We start from the raw sequence: 14433 nt of genomic DNA, 5'->3' as shown, positions 1-14433 counted from the left end.
GCACGCCCACGGGCCCTGGCTCCGCCCCTGCCTACTTCAATCAGATTAGAAACAAATAATATCACACATCACAGTACTAATTATGCTGCGGAGTTCAGTCTCTTAGCATATATAATTATATATGAGTAGCTAGTTAGCCACTCAATTCTAGTATTAGTGTATTACAGAACTAGGCAATATACCGACCGAGACGAGGACTCTGAAAAACTCAAGTCCGTTCAGTTCACCACTCCAGCTGACATAGCAATGGCAGCTGACATACACTTGCAGTTCATAGTAGCATGCATATCGATACGCGTACAGGGCAGCAGCTGCCATCGGCGTGCGCATTCCACGCTTCGGCTTCTCTTCACTTGGACAGGCCGCCGTCCCACGGCCAGACGTCCACGCCGGGGCCGCCGCAGCTCGTCACCTCGCTGTTCATCCGGTTCTCGAGGCTCTCGAGGCTGGCGATGCTCTGCAGCGGCGAGTTCTGGACCTGCTCCGTCGGGGACAGCCCCGCGAAGCACGCGCCGTCGCCGGCGAAGTCCAGGCCGGACAGCACGTCGGGGCCCCGGCACGCCTGCCGCGGGTTCAGGACTGGCGACAGCCCGAGGCTGCCCAGCCCGCACGACAGAGCGCCGCGGGCCACCATGTCCTCCGCCAGCTTCACCTGCACGGCGGCCAGAAACGGAATGGTTTCAGAGATCTGGAACTGAATATTCAGTGCGGTTTTGTGATGAACAATATGATATTTTTTTTCGAACAAATAATATGATAATTTCTGCAGTGAACAACGATCACCTTGACTCTGAGGGCCTCGACATCTGACTTCAGGATCCTGTTGTCCGTGACTGCAGTTGTGAATTGCTGGTTGGCGTCTGTCAGCTGCTTGAAGAGTGAAGCATTTTCGCCTCGCAGCTGGTCAACCTGTTTCCAAGGACATAACTTGTAAGTCAGAATGAAACTCAAGGAACGTACCACAATTTTAACATCTGCATCAGCATTATGAAAAACTAACACATGTAGTAAATTAGCAATACAGTGTAGTAGTGTTTACCTGTGTCTCAAGATCAGCTAAGTGGGCTTGCTTTCTCTTCCTCGACCGTCGAGCAGATTCACGGTTCGACACCATCCTGTGATTTGAGGCAATCAGTTTAGGTTATACTGGACTCCTATATAAGCATCTTTGCTCAACGTTCATTGCAAAAAATCAACTTCCAGTTCTTCTTGATGATACAATTATGGGATGAAAATAATTGAATAAAAAAGGTCGGACAGAGCATTGTTCTTGCTCATGGTATACCGTCGCATTCTCTTCACATCCTGTGGGTTTGTGCTTTGCTCGCATGGACCACCTTCGATATCCAACAGTGATTCGCTATCGGAATCTGAACCGCTTGTGCCCCCCAGAGTTTGGCTCTCTTTCAGATATAGGTTGGTCGCTGATGTTGGACTTGCTGCTGCTGCAAATGATTGAATTTGGTGTGAGCTAGCTAAAACGCGAAAGAATTGAATATTATGCCTTACAATTATTTAAGCTCAATTTGTATGTTACAACACCTTATTTCTATCACTAGCTTATTAATCAAATCTCCGATTGCCAAAATTTTATCTATTTAACTAGTAAATTGTCAAAAGATCCAATTCAAGTGCCCAAATTCTATCTATTTTAACTAGTTACCTAGTAAGTAGTAACTGCAGCTGATTTTATCAGGTAGCAAAAATGTAGCACAAAAGCACTGTGCACAGTTCTGGATGATTTTCTTGCTTTGGACTACTAATTGCATTCGTTAGTGAAGAGATTGAAAATGTTGAAGAGGAACCATGTGCGGCAATATATACCACAGATTGATGACTGCGACTCGATTGTCGTGGAGACTGCAGGATGCCTCACGTTGTGGTTATGGGACCATAGGTGATTAGGAATGCTTCCGTTGAGGGTGTTCTGCTCGGACAAAACAAAAGGCAAACTTAATGGAGTCATCTTCATCCACACATGTCAAGGTCTACAACAATGAAAAATACAATAATACTCTGCTATGTGACTGTTTTAGGTTTGGAGAAACCTAGAACTTTTGTTGCCTAAAGTCTTTGAAGATCTAAAACCGATTTTCCATGCAAATTTTAGAACAAAACTCATAATTAGTTCTTAGAACCTTGGCATGATAAGTATGTATTTATGTTAAGCCTCCGGCTTTGCTTTAACTCGTTTGTGGTTCAAGACTCAATTGTGATCAAATTAATCAATTATTAAAAACGCTAAGCATGTCACTATAGCAAAATCAGTGGAAGAAGGGATGTACCAGTGTGAAAAATTCACCCTAGCTTAACAAGATCTCATTTTCATGTCACAAAAAGACGAAATTCTAACAATACAAACAAAATAAAACTACAAAAGAAAATTCTAATCACAACCCACAGAATTCAACACTCCTCTTGGTCACCAGTTCGCTTATAATCCAGACACAACATCAAATTCATCTGCTGTGTACTCACCGAGTCGGCGAAGCTGAAGCCGGAGAGGTCGCCTGGGGAGAACACGCCCGCAGCGAACGCCGCCTGCGCGGCGATGTCGTGCCCGGGCTTGTGCTCGGCCGCCGCCGCCGCGTCGATGAAGGCCTCCAGCTCCAGCTCCGACGCGCACTTCTTCATCCCGTCGTCCCCCCGGCAGGTAGCTAGCGATCGACCGATCTTACTCGGATCCTCTACTCCCGAAATTGCTGCTGCGTCCGCGTCGGCGCCCACAAGGCCTTGCTTTTAGACACGGGCGCCGCAGTGAGCACCGAGGGGCGACGGGAAAGAAAGGTCTTTTTTGGTGATCGGAAGCGAAAGCAGAGGAAGGAGGGAGGAAAGGTGGCCGGCTGCGAACGGAGTCCGGCGTGGAAAGCAGATTGCGGTTTCTTCCGGGCCTGCTTTCGCGGGGTATCTACGAGTTTGCCACTCCGCGGCGCCGCCGTGTCGCCGCCGTAGTGCGGTCCGTGCTGGTTGCGTAGGAGAGAGGAGGCCCGGCCGGCGCTGCAGGCCTATGCGGCGACACAGAGGCAGACAGAGATCGGAGGCATCTACACTAATGGATTTTTTTTCAGTTATATTATGAGGTACAAAACTTACGACACCACAGAAAGTTCAGCTTGTTGGTGAATTCTCACATACTGCAAATGAATGAGAAGTCATGTGCTAAAGGTACATATGCACTACCAGAAAAACTGAAAATTCTTGGCAGTTCGAACTTTTCCTATCAGCTTTGCAGAAAACATCAAGAGCTTTGGTACTGATGTATCTAAACTTAAAAGAGATTGCATATTTTTTGGTTTTCACTTTGGTGGAAAAATGGGAAACAATACCAGTTTATCTTGGTACTCATACAGCCAAGCATTAGAAAATGAGCAAACTATTTTACATCATTGGTCCTTGATCACAGTGGCAAAATTCGATGACTCATGCCTTATTCTTTGAAAGGTTAAATATGTGGAAAACTGGATGACTCATGCTTTATTCTTTGAAAGGTTAAATATAGGCCTTATTTTACATCATTGGTCCTTGATCACAGTGGCAAAACTCGATGACTCATGTCTTGATAACATTGCAGTGACATATGTGGAAAGATATTTTTTTGCAGGTTATGTGGAAATATAATTGATATTCTAGATAGATAAGTCGCCACTATATATATAGGGGTAATAAATAAAAAAAGGATCCATTCGTCTAATTTGAGTTTAATCAAGAGTTGAAGACGAGCCAGAAAGAAAACGATTTTCAATGGGTGGAGTTAATTCTGAGCCCGTCTATTAGCAAATTTGCATCCTGTGTCGTGGCTGGTGGCGTGTTTATAGCAGCTGCAAGATTGTTCCTTTCACCGTGTAAAATTGGCTCAGACTGCAGCGGCTGGAAGCCTGCAGCCGAGCGCCTCAGCTGTGAAGCCAGCCGAAGCAGCTGCAGAAATCTGAAGCGATCGTCATGCTCTAATCCGGGCGCGACACACGGAGGGCATCTCTGGAAGCATCCATCTCGGGAATCAAAGATGCGGGGGGCATTTCCGAGAACATGCATCACCCCTCGACCCCACGTATGCAATCGCATTTCGCGGCCTCGCATCGCCGGGGCCCCGCCCAACGGGAGACGAGGCCGGCGCGAAACTGACAGCGCGAGGGCGAGGACCGAGGAGGGGGTACGCCGTTCCCGAAACCACCTCGCGCCACCAGCACTCCAGCGGAGCCACCGGAAGGAGGAGGAGAAAATTCATTCTATGCCATTAAAATCTATAATAATTTCTTTATTACCATCTAAAATTAGAAGTTTCCTTCATTGTTATCAATTCTAATTTTTATTCCCTTATCTGCTGTTACTGTTACTTTTAGCACAAATCACACCATCACGCCGTTAAAATGCATATAAATTTCTCCGTTATCCCGATTTTACCCCAACCTTGTTTGTATCGCCGGACACACTGGTCATCTGATTACTTCCTCTTTCCCCAAATCACTCAATTCCAAACCGTAGCTCTAGCCTGCTTGCAGCCGTCGGAAGAGGGGGCAACCCTGGACGGCAGCAGAGCATGCGCGCAGCCACAGCTAGCGCGCGGGCTCGGAGCGGCGCTCGAGTGGGCGAGTAGGCACACGAGCGGCTCGGGGGGAGCGCCCGCCGTGCCCGCCCACCTATTTTGTAGCGCCCCTGTGGCACAGGACGATGGCAAAGGCCTGCGTGAGATGAAGCGGCCGCAACCAATCTCCATTCGTCGCCTTCCCGCTCGGCTTAGTCGCGTTGTCATTAGCAGCAGCTAATTTCAACTCTCGTGTATCTTTCAAACCGAAAGACCAGGATGACCATGTGCGTAAACATCTGCCTGACAACAACCATACAGGACGTAACCGTGGTGGTCAAGGCATGCTTCGCCGATGACTCCCAGCTTGTCATCGCCGGTAGACACTCGCTCATGTACCTGCGGCACCCAGTGGCACCGGCGTTATCGGCGGGGAGGAGCGTGAATAGGAGGTGGCTGTCGGCTACCGTCATCAGAAGAGGAGGGAAGTGAGCACGGACTTAGCAGCAGCCGCGACGGTGGAGGTGGGTCGCCGTGGTGTTCGACGATTGCTGATGGCGAATAGGGGTGCGCAGGCAGCAGCAAAAGTGTGTTTATTTCACTTATGCAGCAAAGTGATGTTCTCTAAAAGTCATGCACTGACCTCTCTCCGATACTGGATGGAACTGCTATTATTATACTGTGTTCTATTATTATACTGTGTTGCTCTTTAGTATAATGGTATGAGACGGATGAGAGACTATAAAAATGTTTTAGGGTTAGTTTTGTTTTTCGACGATCCACTTAACAGCAGCTTGACTGCCATGTGACGGTAATGTTAGATAAAGGGAATCTAAATTAGAATTGGTGGCTCGGATTGTTACAGGTTTCAATGGCACACACGTAATTTTCTCAAAAGAGCCCGTCCCGCGAGGGCATTTCTGTCAACTCGCCGCTCTCTCAGTCTCACACTAATGGCAACTGATTCGGATCCGCACTGACCTCTGGAACGCAGCGCGGGCAACACGTGGGCAACGCCCTCCAACCCCGGGATCCTCCACCTCCCGCGCCACCGACGCGTGGGGCCGAGCACCCGTGGGGCAGCCGCGTCAGTGGGCCCGATGGGACCAAGGCGAGACGGGACGTGTCTCGCCGTCGTGTGGCCGCCACCCACTGGAAAAGCCGCGTCCGCGTCAGCGTACCGGGGATCCCCTGCGGTGCCCGCGGGACGGGCCCCGCTTCTGCGGACCGGTACGTGTCGCGCCCCAAGTGGCCGCCGCCGCACGCGCTGCGAGCTGCGAGACGGAGGCGCGGTGGGAGCCGTGGGCAGTGGCCGCAGAGGATCCGGTGCGACGAGGGGTTGCGCCCCCGGGACGGTCCGCGTCAGGTGACGCACTTGGCCGAGTCGGCGGCGTTGTCCGCTTGCGCGCGTGCCGATAAACAATATGGCAAGGAAAATTAGTGGCGCTTTGACCATCATCTTTTGACAGAAATGGTTAGGAATTTCAAAAAAGATAGCCTTTGTAGGGCTCTCTTCGTCTTGGCTAAAACAATCTCCCGTTGGAAACTTGCCGCTTGTCGGCCGAAAGAAACTAGCGGATGGGCCATTAATGCCAGGAAGATGGGCCGAGGAACCAAGTCGGCCTAAGAGCCCATCAGCCCAATAAACCCAAGCATTACGCTGGACGGCAGGTTCGTTTTCCCAAAAGAAAAAAAAACGTGGGCCTGGGGGCGACTCGCCGGCGATTGCCCCGTCCCCCCGCCGCCGCGCCGCCGTGCCAATCCAAAGGAAAAAAGAAAAACAAAAATCCCGACGCAGGCCTGGCGGCGACTCGCTGCGATTGCTCCGTCCCCGGCCGCTTGGGTGCCTGCCTCTGCCAGCTTTGTCGACGCCCGCTCATCCACCTCGCGAAATGTATACGTACGTCCCCTGAACTCGTCATGGATTGATTTAGTGGACGGCTAATCGTCTCGATCTCGTATCGGTGTTTGCCCGGTGGCCACCGGGCGTGGTTGTTCGATTGGAAGAGACTGGCTAGGTTTCTGAGCGGGAGCGCATTGATCTAGTTTATCTCAGGATGATGGCTGGTTTTTGTCATCTAGGCGCATGCGTCGGTTGATCACATAGCTGAACTGAGCCATTCCATTTCCGGTTCGGCCTCTCCGACCCCGTGGTCATGTTTTTGCTACCTTTTAGTGGCGATATTCAGACTCACATCCTTGATGTCCTCAAGTCTCGTAACAATGCTCGCTGTTTCGAATAGTCTTGTTTGCCTGAATGAGCTGTGAAGGGCTTTTTTTTTTCCTGGCACGGTGGCACCCTGTTCTGGTTAGTAAACATAATGTAGAGCTAAGATGATTGGCGTTCTTTATATAAAACCATGGTGATAAACATAGTTTTAAGCTGCTTATGGAAATATAATTCACCCCAACAATGCTGACAATGGTCTGTCAAGGTCATCTTTCTTATGCACATACGCAGTTGTATGCTATGCTAGATTGCTAGTAAAGTTGTATGTAACATACTCAAAACCATATTATGGACTATAGAGTGCTGGAAGTTTAGGAAAACACACAACCGATGCTATCTAAGCTTCCAAGCTCTTCCTCCCTTCATATTCAATGCTTTAAGCCTACCAAAAACCATGACAATAATCAGAATCACTTTCCCCTTGTCACTCCATCTTCCTACAAACCCATATGAAGCATCCTTGCAGTTTACATTGTGATTCAGTAACCTCTGGCAGCTGTAACCAAGTGAGAAACCCACATTTGCATATGCACTGCAGCGATCAGCGACTAGTTAGCAATTATAATCATTGGACGCACTGAATAATACAGTTACTTTTGAGACTTGCCTGATAACTTCAAAGGTTATGCTGAAAACATTGAAATTGAGTGGATCTGTGGTCATTGCTTCTCTCTCAGTGATGCAAATTAGCACCACAACGATAGCCAAATAAGACAGCTGGGAGAGGATCCAATTCTCACACACACTTCTCCTTTTGTCTTTCATCCCCACATTAGAATGCTGCTCATCATCTTTAGGTAACAATGAAGTGTAACCAGGGAGGTACCTACAACAAGTTGGCATATATATGGAGTGACTGAACAGCTTTAAAAAAATGAGTACAAAATGACATGATCATCTGATGTATCTGTAGGTTAAGGTCCTACCATATGAGCTCTGGGCTTTAGTTTTATTGTATAATTTGGAGGTCAGTGAACATAGTAAATAAGAATCACAACTGGACCATGCTATTTCCATATGTTAATATGTTAGTAAATCTGAGAGATTTCTTAATTATGATTTTTATGTGTGCGTGGGGGGCTTGTCAAGCAATGAACTTACATCATGGTGGTGTATAGTACTAGGACTGATGAAGATAGGCTTGACAGATCAACAATGGATTCACCAGCATGCCTTGCATTGACTGACTGAAAAAGAGCTCCCACTATCTTTTGGTAGCTGTTCATTTCCTGCAGTGCCTCTGAGTTCCATTCTAAAGAGCAAAACAGTATGGTTTGTGTGATGATGAAGCTGATAACAGTTGCCATCAAGTAGGCACACTCCTTACTATTCATAATATGTTTGTATCCAACTGCCTCTGGATGTTGAAGAATGAAATGGTATTCTTCTTTTCCAGTAATCTTCTTAAGTGACCACATCATGAATCTCAAACATGGGGCAAATAATGTATTTCCTGATAGAATCTGTGGAATAATTAGTAGTAACAGAATGGTGTTCTTCTGAAAGATGATCATGTTCTCATTTACTGGAGTGAAGCCACAATTCCCAACTGAGGAGATGGCTGTAAATATAGAGAATATGACATACCCAATCCCCTTTCTCTTCAGAACTTCTTGTGCATCTGGTACGAGTCTAAGGTAAATGTAAATAGCTAGTGAGCTGCCTAAATTTGTCACAAGAAGATAGACCATCAATGCATAACCTAAAGTTTCAATTGTCTTGGGCTCAACATGATCTTTGTCTTCCAAGCAGATAACCTTGGTTCCCTGGTTGCTGTTGGAACCAGGGTTTTCTGAATTAATAGACTCAACATCAACATAAAATGAGTGATCCGTTTTGTTGACTGACCCTTTTGTATCAAATTTGGCCTTCATGAAGTGAAGACCAAGCATTGAAGTGAATACCTCGCTACCAATCAGCATTAAAATAGTCAACACCCAGAGCTGAGTGCTTGAGAAATCCTCCATTTCAACAGTACCCATGCTTGAGACAGTTGATGCAGATACAGAAGTAAATAATAAATCCAAGTCTCTAAGAGCATGCGGCTTCAGGATCTTGAGAACTGCATATCCAGCAAATGAAATTGCTGTGAAATAAATGACCTGGACAAATAGTGGATTATTTGGACAGATGAACTGCCTGGAGCGTTTCATGGTCTGCGGTGCAGATTTTGTAAAAGAAATCAACTTGCTGGCTGAAAAAGTACAATAGGTTTGGAGTTTTTTTTAGGATCACTAAAGGACTACGAACCATCTGTTTGGGTTGTGTCTGGAGCCAAGTCGAATGCTTTCAGGGGGCTCTTGGCTGATAAGCGCACATTTATATAGAAAAACATTCCCCGCTTCAACGTGCCCGTACGTATCTATCTAAAACTTCTCGGCATATGATGTGGGCCACGATGACTGAAGAATCATGATCACTTCACAAATTCCATAGCTTGTTAGAGTGTATTATAAGGCAACATGCCAAGAGATTATATTCTCTACAGGATTTATGACAATATATGTTCACACACCGGAGAATTTACATTTTGTGCCCTGCAACTGCAATGTGCTCTTCATGTGAAACATGCTTTCTTCTCCAGTTCCAGACCATGTTCTTCATTTAAGCATCAAATGTACTTTCATCTTAATGACTATAACTAATGTATTTACAAATCACAAGTACGAACTGGTCTTATGAGACATGGGTATTTGATATGCCGTCTGCATTCGCTGCAGCTATTACTGGAGTCAGTTTTGCTTGTGGTGTGTAATACTAGTACAGACAGCGATTGATGTCCTCTTATCAAAATTTATCTCTGTCTGTTTCTAGAGGAACACAAAGGTTGCTGGCATAAGATACTTTTTGGTAGAACTGAAGCATTAAAATTAAAGATGTCCTTAGGACCAAGCTATATGATGTGTATCTTTGCGGTTAATCTAAGCAAAATTTTAGGATTTCAGGAAAAATTTGGGACTTAAATGTCAATGCCATAAACAATACCTTTTCCATTCTCATTGCTAAGTCTGTTTACACATATACGGTTTTACCAGCACTGTGCAAATACCAGTTATGCAACTTTGATAAGTTATTGGTTGAGGTGGTTTATGTTGAGTACCTTTGAACTAAATTCTTGAGACGAACAGATGGGAAGGCTCAGTAGCTGTTATGCCAGTTGTTGTGGGTGAAGTTGATATTTCCTTTCTGTTAGCGGGTGGGGGTAGATTATGAAACATGATAAGTAGTGATTTTATAATCTTGTGATCTCCTTTCCCCCATGAAAATATGAATACTGTAAAAGTAGGAGTTTCACATTGTTCACACACAGCTTGCAAATTATGAACAAAACTAATTGACAAACAGATAATGGGAATTTCACCCACAATTTCAATACATATAAAGTATTAAATCTTTATGATTCCTACTTGTTCTTTTCATTTTCATCTAGATGTACTGATTCGTTCTTGTATTATACTGGATATATCTATCTGACTATACTGTGTAACATCATGTACTTTCTTTTCATATGGTTTCATGGGCAATCTCCATAGTCCACAATGATAATGAGGTAATTTGTCAGAACAGTAACAACATTCAGTGTAAGTGAATCACTTCTTGTTCTGTGGACAAGACTCTAGTAGAATTAATTCTTTGAGCTAGATATGGAATAAATTCTTTGGAATACTTTATGCAGATGCTCCACCGGAGCATATACTTTTTATGAGGGCTAGGTTAAATATACTATTTTAATTGAATGACTTGTTTTACCCATCATTCCTGTTGCATACAGTTCAATTGAATGAGTGGTATAAATTCATACTCAATTTCTGGATACTCTGCTGCCAATTGGCTCATTGGCTTTGCTTGACTTATTCAAGCAATAACATCTCCATGCCAGTCTTTCACAGATTCTAACTAAACGTTTTGTGCATTTCTGCATGCAATTAATGTTCAAGTGCCATCAATCTGTACCACTTTTCTCTTATGCCTGATAACAGGGAACAAATTCCACACACCATTTTTTTAGCATGACAATAATAACTTAATTCCCATGACTATTCACTTTTGATATTCTATGTTTATTATGCATAGCAAAAGAAAAGATTTGAGGCATCATTCTCAAGGAATACATAAAACTATTTACCTAAATTCTGTCTTTCAACCCGAATTACCAAAACGGACTTGTGATGCAAAGAGACTGGGTTCTTAGGAAAACAGATGTCATTATCTGTTGTTGCCAGGATGCCATATCCTATAGTCCTTGTTTCGTCCCTGGATAGAACACATTGAAAGCTGGAGATATGTAAGTGCATATGTGGTAACATGCCAACGTACAAACACATACATATGTTGAACAAAATCACAGAATGGCATTCAGGGTGATGTGTACCTTTCATGCAAGATCGTGCAGACTTATCTTGCTACTTTACAGTTTTTATTTTCAAGAGCACTTAGAAGTTGGAATTCTTCAACTTGGGGCTCATTTACTTTGCTCAATATTGTTTGGTTTCATTCAACATTCAAACAATAGAAAGTGGATGCTTCTTTTAATTTACAGCTTCAAGTGATAAACTTTGATATATCCATTTTTGGGTGGGCCATATCCATCAGTTGATATGTCCCAAAAGAAAGTATCATTGGCAGACCTTCCATGCGTGAAGGATGATGAATTTACTGAGCCTTCAGAGATATGATACCATAATGGCTTCCCTTCATCTGATAATCAACCCCATAAGTGAATTGATGTGTCTGTGGTTCTATTGCGGCATTAATTTCATTTTACAGCAAGTCACGTAGAAAAGTTTAACCTATCAGATCCTGTACATATTGCATGTAATTTACTTATGGACCTCATGAGCTATATTACTCTACTTTATTCTTGTTGAATTTCATTACCTGCAGAAATGACAACAATCCTGATTTTTTTTCAGATATTCATCCTCCTAGATGCAAAGAAAATTAGTGACCATGGAACTGAAGCACATTGTACCACTACCATACCCTGCTCTCCTGTCGGCACTAAGCTTTTGTTTGCCAATTGACATAGGTCAAGATTCAGAGCGAGATAGTAAGGTTGGGAAGTGATATATTTGATCCATCTAATAATATAACCTATGCACATTTTATTGCTAGTCAGTATGAAATCAGCCTATCTAGAATTAGTAACCTTCTGCTCAGACATTAGACAGTTTAGGGCACCACTGTTACCATGGCCACTTTAAATTGACACTGTGCATGGTAAAATAGTAAACACCACTGGAAACCTCAGTGGGAAAAATGGAAAATTGAACATAGAGAAAAATATTCAGGTTTGACAACTTGATGAGCTTTATTTCATGCTTATCATGCTTTGTAACTGGATAGTCACCAAAGAATGTCATCATCAAGAAACAAAGATTCAAATTTAAACATCCAATGTGCTGGGATTCATATGTATATATCGTAGTTATGACCACTTATTATCTGGATAGATTGCGAACTGTACTCTTCAAATGAGCCACTTCAATATACAAGTGTGTGCAGTTCGAAATTTTGCCAGAAAAAACAGTTTATATGGCAATTTGCAATATTTCAAGAAAGTTTAATTGAGAATCAGGAATATAACTGAGCAGTTAACCATATTTCCAGCGGCAAAACTATCTTTCTTGAACTTCAGAGGACACGGTATAAAACAAAGTTCTTGAAGCATGATATCATTTGAGACAGGGTATCAAATTTCTTTGCTAATCACTTCCACTTCATACAGAAAAGAGTGAGCAGTATCTCAAAATTTTCTTCCTCTCTTTTATTCATGTCATGATTAAGAAGCACTTTAAGAAATTACTCTATATGTTCTATTCGTTTAAATGGGCTGTTTCATCTCTATACTCTTTGTTGATTGGGGAGCAGCTTAGCAGCATCATGGAGTAGGTCAACTATGCCGCTGCTACGCTTGGTGATAAGGCCATCGGGGCAGAGTGCGGCGATACTGAGTAATCAGTAGCCCTGAGCGCTTCAGATCTGCAGTTCTCAGCACGATCGTCCATTAGCATCTGATGGCATCGACACTCCGAGCTGCAGAAAGCTTTCTCACCCCTGCAGTTCCAGGCCAAGAACAAGCAGGTAATCAGTATTTAAGGAACTGATCTTTTCAACTGCTGCTTGTGATAAAAAACCTAAAAATTGAGATTTCTAAAAGTAAGATGACTGGAACTATATTTGTGGTACAAAAAAGTTTATAATTTACATTCTTGGTGAGTTGAGCTAAAAGGGGGGAATATATTTTCAGACAATAGTTGTGAGCACTGAGGATTACAAATTTATCTAGTTTGTTAGATAAATTGACATATTATGTACCTATATCGCAGCTTAGCTATCTTATATGACACAGCACCTAGATAAAATATATTTGGTCATCTTTGCTAAATAAAATGGGGAAAGTTTAAATAAAGCTGCACGGCAAACTCCCCTAGTTGTATCTGATTATACATGATGTTTTGTTTGTCCAAAACATCATGTATTCATGACTGGATGTAGTACTTAACAGTCAGATGACACGTTATCCAACTCGCAACAAATAACAGCGATTTTTACAGTTCTTTGAGTTCTAGGAGCTAATGAATGCTGAACTACTCATGATTTTTAAGAGATAGATATAATAAATGGGCACTCATGTTCCCGTCAACCGTATGTCTAGTTCTTGCAAGAAATTAACAATGAAACTTTACTCACCTGTACATGTAGATGTCGAGCCCATCAAGCCTCTTGTCACACAGGCAGCAGCGGCTCAGGAAGTCGGCCGCCTGCGCAGGCACCTCATCATCGGCTTCCACAAGCCAGCCGTCGCCGTCCCCGAACCCGCGGTACACCCGCTTGCGGACGCTGCCGCCGCCAGCGCCGGCCACGTGCGTGATGACGCAAGTGTAGCTCTCGGAGAGCTCGTCCTCCTCGCGCGCGCGGCGCCTGGCCGCGGGGCCGATGGCGATCGGCTCGGCCCCGGTCAGACAGGCTCGGCTCATGTCTGCAACGATGCCGAGCCCGACCCCGCCGGCGTCGAAGCTCCGCCTCGGCCTGGGCTCCGGGGAGTTGGCTCCCAGGAAGACGGAGAGGAGGTTGACCAAGGACGAGGAGGTCGTCGTCAGCTTGGCGACGGAGCTCCGCCGAGTCGGCGAGGCCTTCTGCTCGGTTGCCGGCTCATGAGACCACATCATCCTCTTACCAAATTCAGTTCAACAAGCGCGTCGATGTGGTTCTGTGAGTGAACTGTACAGAGTTGAACGGGACGCAGAGAGAGAGAGAGAGAGCGAGAGAGAGAGGGAGAGCGAGAGCTGTTCTTCACTCCCTCGTCTCTGCTCTCTACTCCCCCTCTCTTTTGCAATAACGCTAATATGGGTGAGGCCTAGAGAGGAATGGAGAGAGAGATGATGGTGGTGATGGTGGGAAGACTATAAAGGGGGAAACGGGAAGTGGGGGAGTTAGGAAGAAATGGTTTTATGAGAGATTAGTAATAGTAGTGGGGTTTCGCATGTGGGAGCTAGCTCATTTCTTCATAATTGCAGAATATTCCGTAACATTTTGTAATAGAATGAGATCAAGGCTTGTCCTTGTTTATTATTTTGGAGAATTTTTAAAGATGCTAATGGTTAAAAAAAAGGTCAGTTGATAGTTGTCTTTTTGTTAGCTAGGGAACATAACTCTCCTGTCTCCATATCTACCAATG

At 44.5% G+C, this 14433-nt stretch overlaps 3 protein-coding genes across 4 annotated transcripts; all 3 read right to left on the bottom strand.

Annotated features, from left to right (window-relative positions):
* Positions 1-80: 80 nt before the first annotated feature.
* On the bottom strand, positions 81-2838 carry LOC112873446 (bZIP transcription factor RISBZ4-like). Of its 2 annotated transcripts, none has more exons than XM_025936401.1 (6): positions 2479-2838; positions 1825-1927; positions 1286-1442; positions 1040-1115; positions 784-909; positions 81-652 (listed from the first exon to the last, which is right to left on the bottom strand). In XM_025936401.1, the coding sequence occupies exons 1-6, from the start codon at positions 2632-2634 to the stop codon at positions 350-352; spliced, it is 921 nt and encodes a 306-aa protein (XP_025792186.1). In that variant the 5' UTR covers positions 2635-2838; the 3' UTR covers positions 81-349. The 2 variants fall into 2 exon arrangements, with proteins under 2 accessions (XP_025792186.1, XP_025792179.1); XM_025936394.1 differs by having other exon boundaries at positions 84-652; positions 1286-1445; positions 2479-2835.
* A 4098-nt stretch (positions 2839-6936) lies between these two features.
* Positions 6937-9053, bottom strand: LOC112894233 (probable cation transporter HKT6). Its single transcript, XM_025961875.1, has 3 exons — positions 7854-9053; positions 7360-7578; positions 6937-7284 (listed from the first exon to the last, which is right to left on the bottom strand). Exons 1-3 carry the CDS (start codon positions 8903-8905, stop codon positions 7086-7088), a joined length of 1470 nt encoding a protein of 489 aa, XP_025817660.1. The 5' UTR covers positions 8906-9053; the 3' UTR covers positions 6937-7085.
* Positions 9054-12401: 3348 nt separating this feature from the next.
* LOC112894243 lies at positions 12402-14190 on the bottom strand. Its single transcript, XM_025961887.1, has 2 exons — positions 13446-14190; positions 12402-12809 (listed from the first exon to the last, which is right to left on the bottom strand). The coding sequence occupies exons 1-2, from the start codon at positions 13922-13924 to the stop codon at positions 12650-12652; spliced, it is 639 nt and encodes a 212-aa protein (XP_025817672.1). The 5' UTR covers positions 13925-14190; the 3' UTR covers positions 12402-12649.
* Between the last annotated feature and the right edge of the window lie 243 nt (positions 14191-14433).

The sequence above is a fragment of the Panicum hallii genome, chromosome 1 (genome assembly GCF_002211085.1).
Source record: "Panicum hallii strain FIL2 chromosome 1, PHallii_v3.1, whole genome shotgun sequence".
NCBI lineage: Eukaryota > Viridiplantae > Streptophyta > Magnoliopsida > Poales > Poaceae > Panicum > Panicum hallii.
The sequence above is the reverse complement of the archived record's forward strand: the minus strand, read 5'-3'. Positions and strand labels throughout refer to the sequence as shown.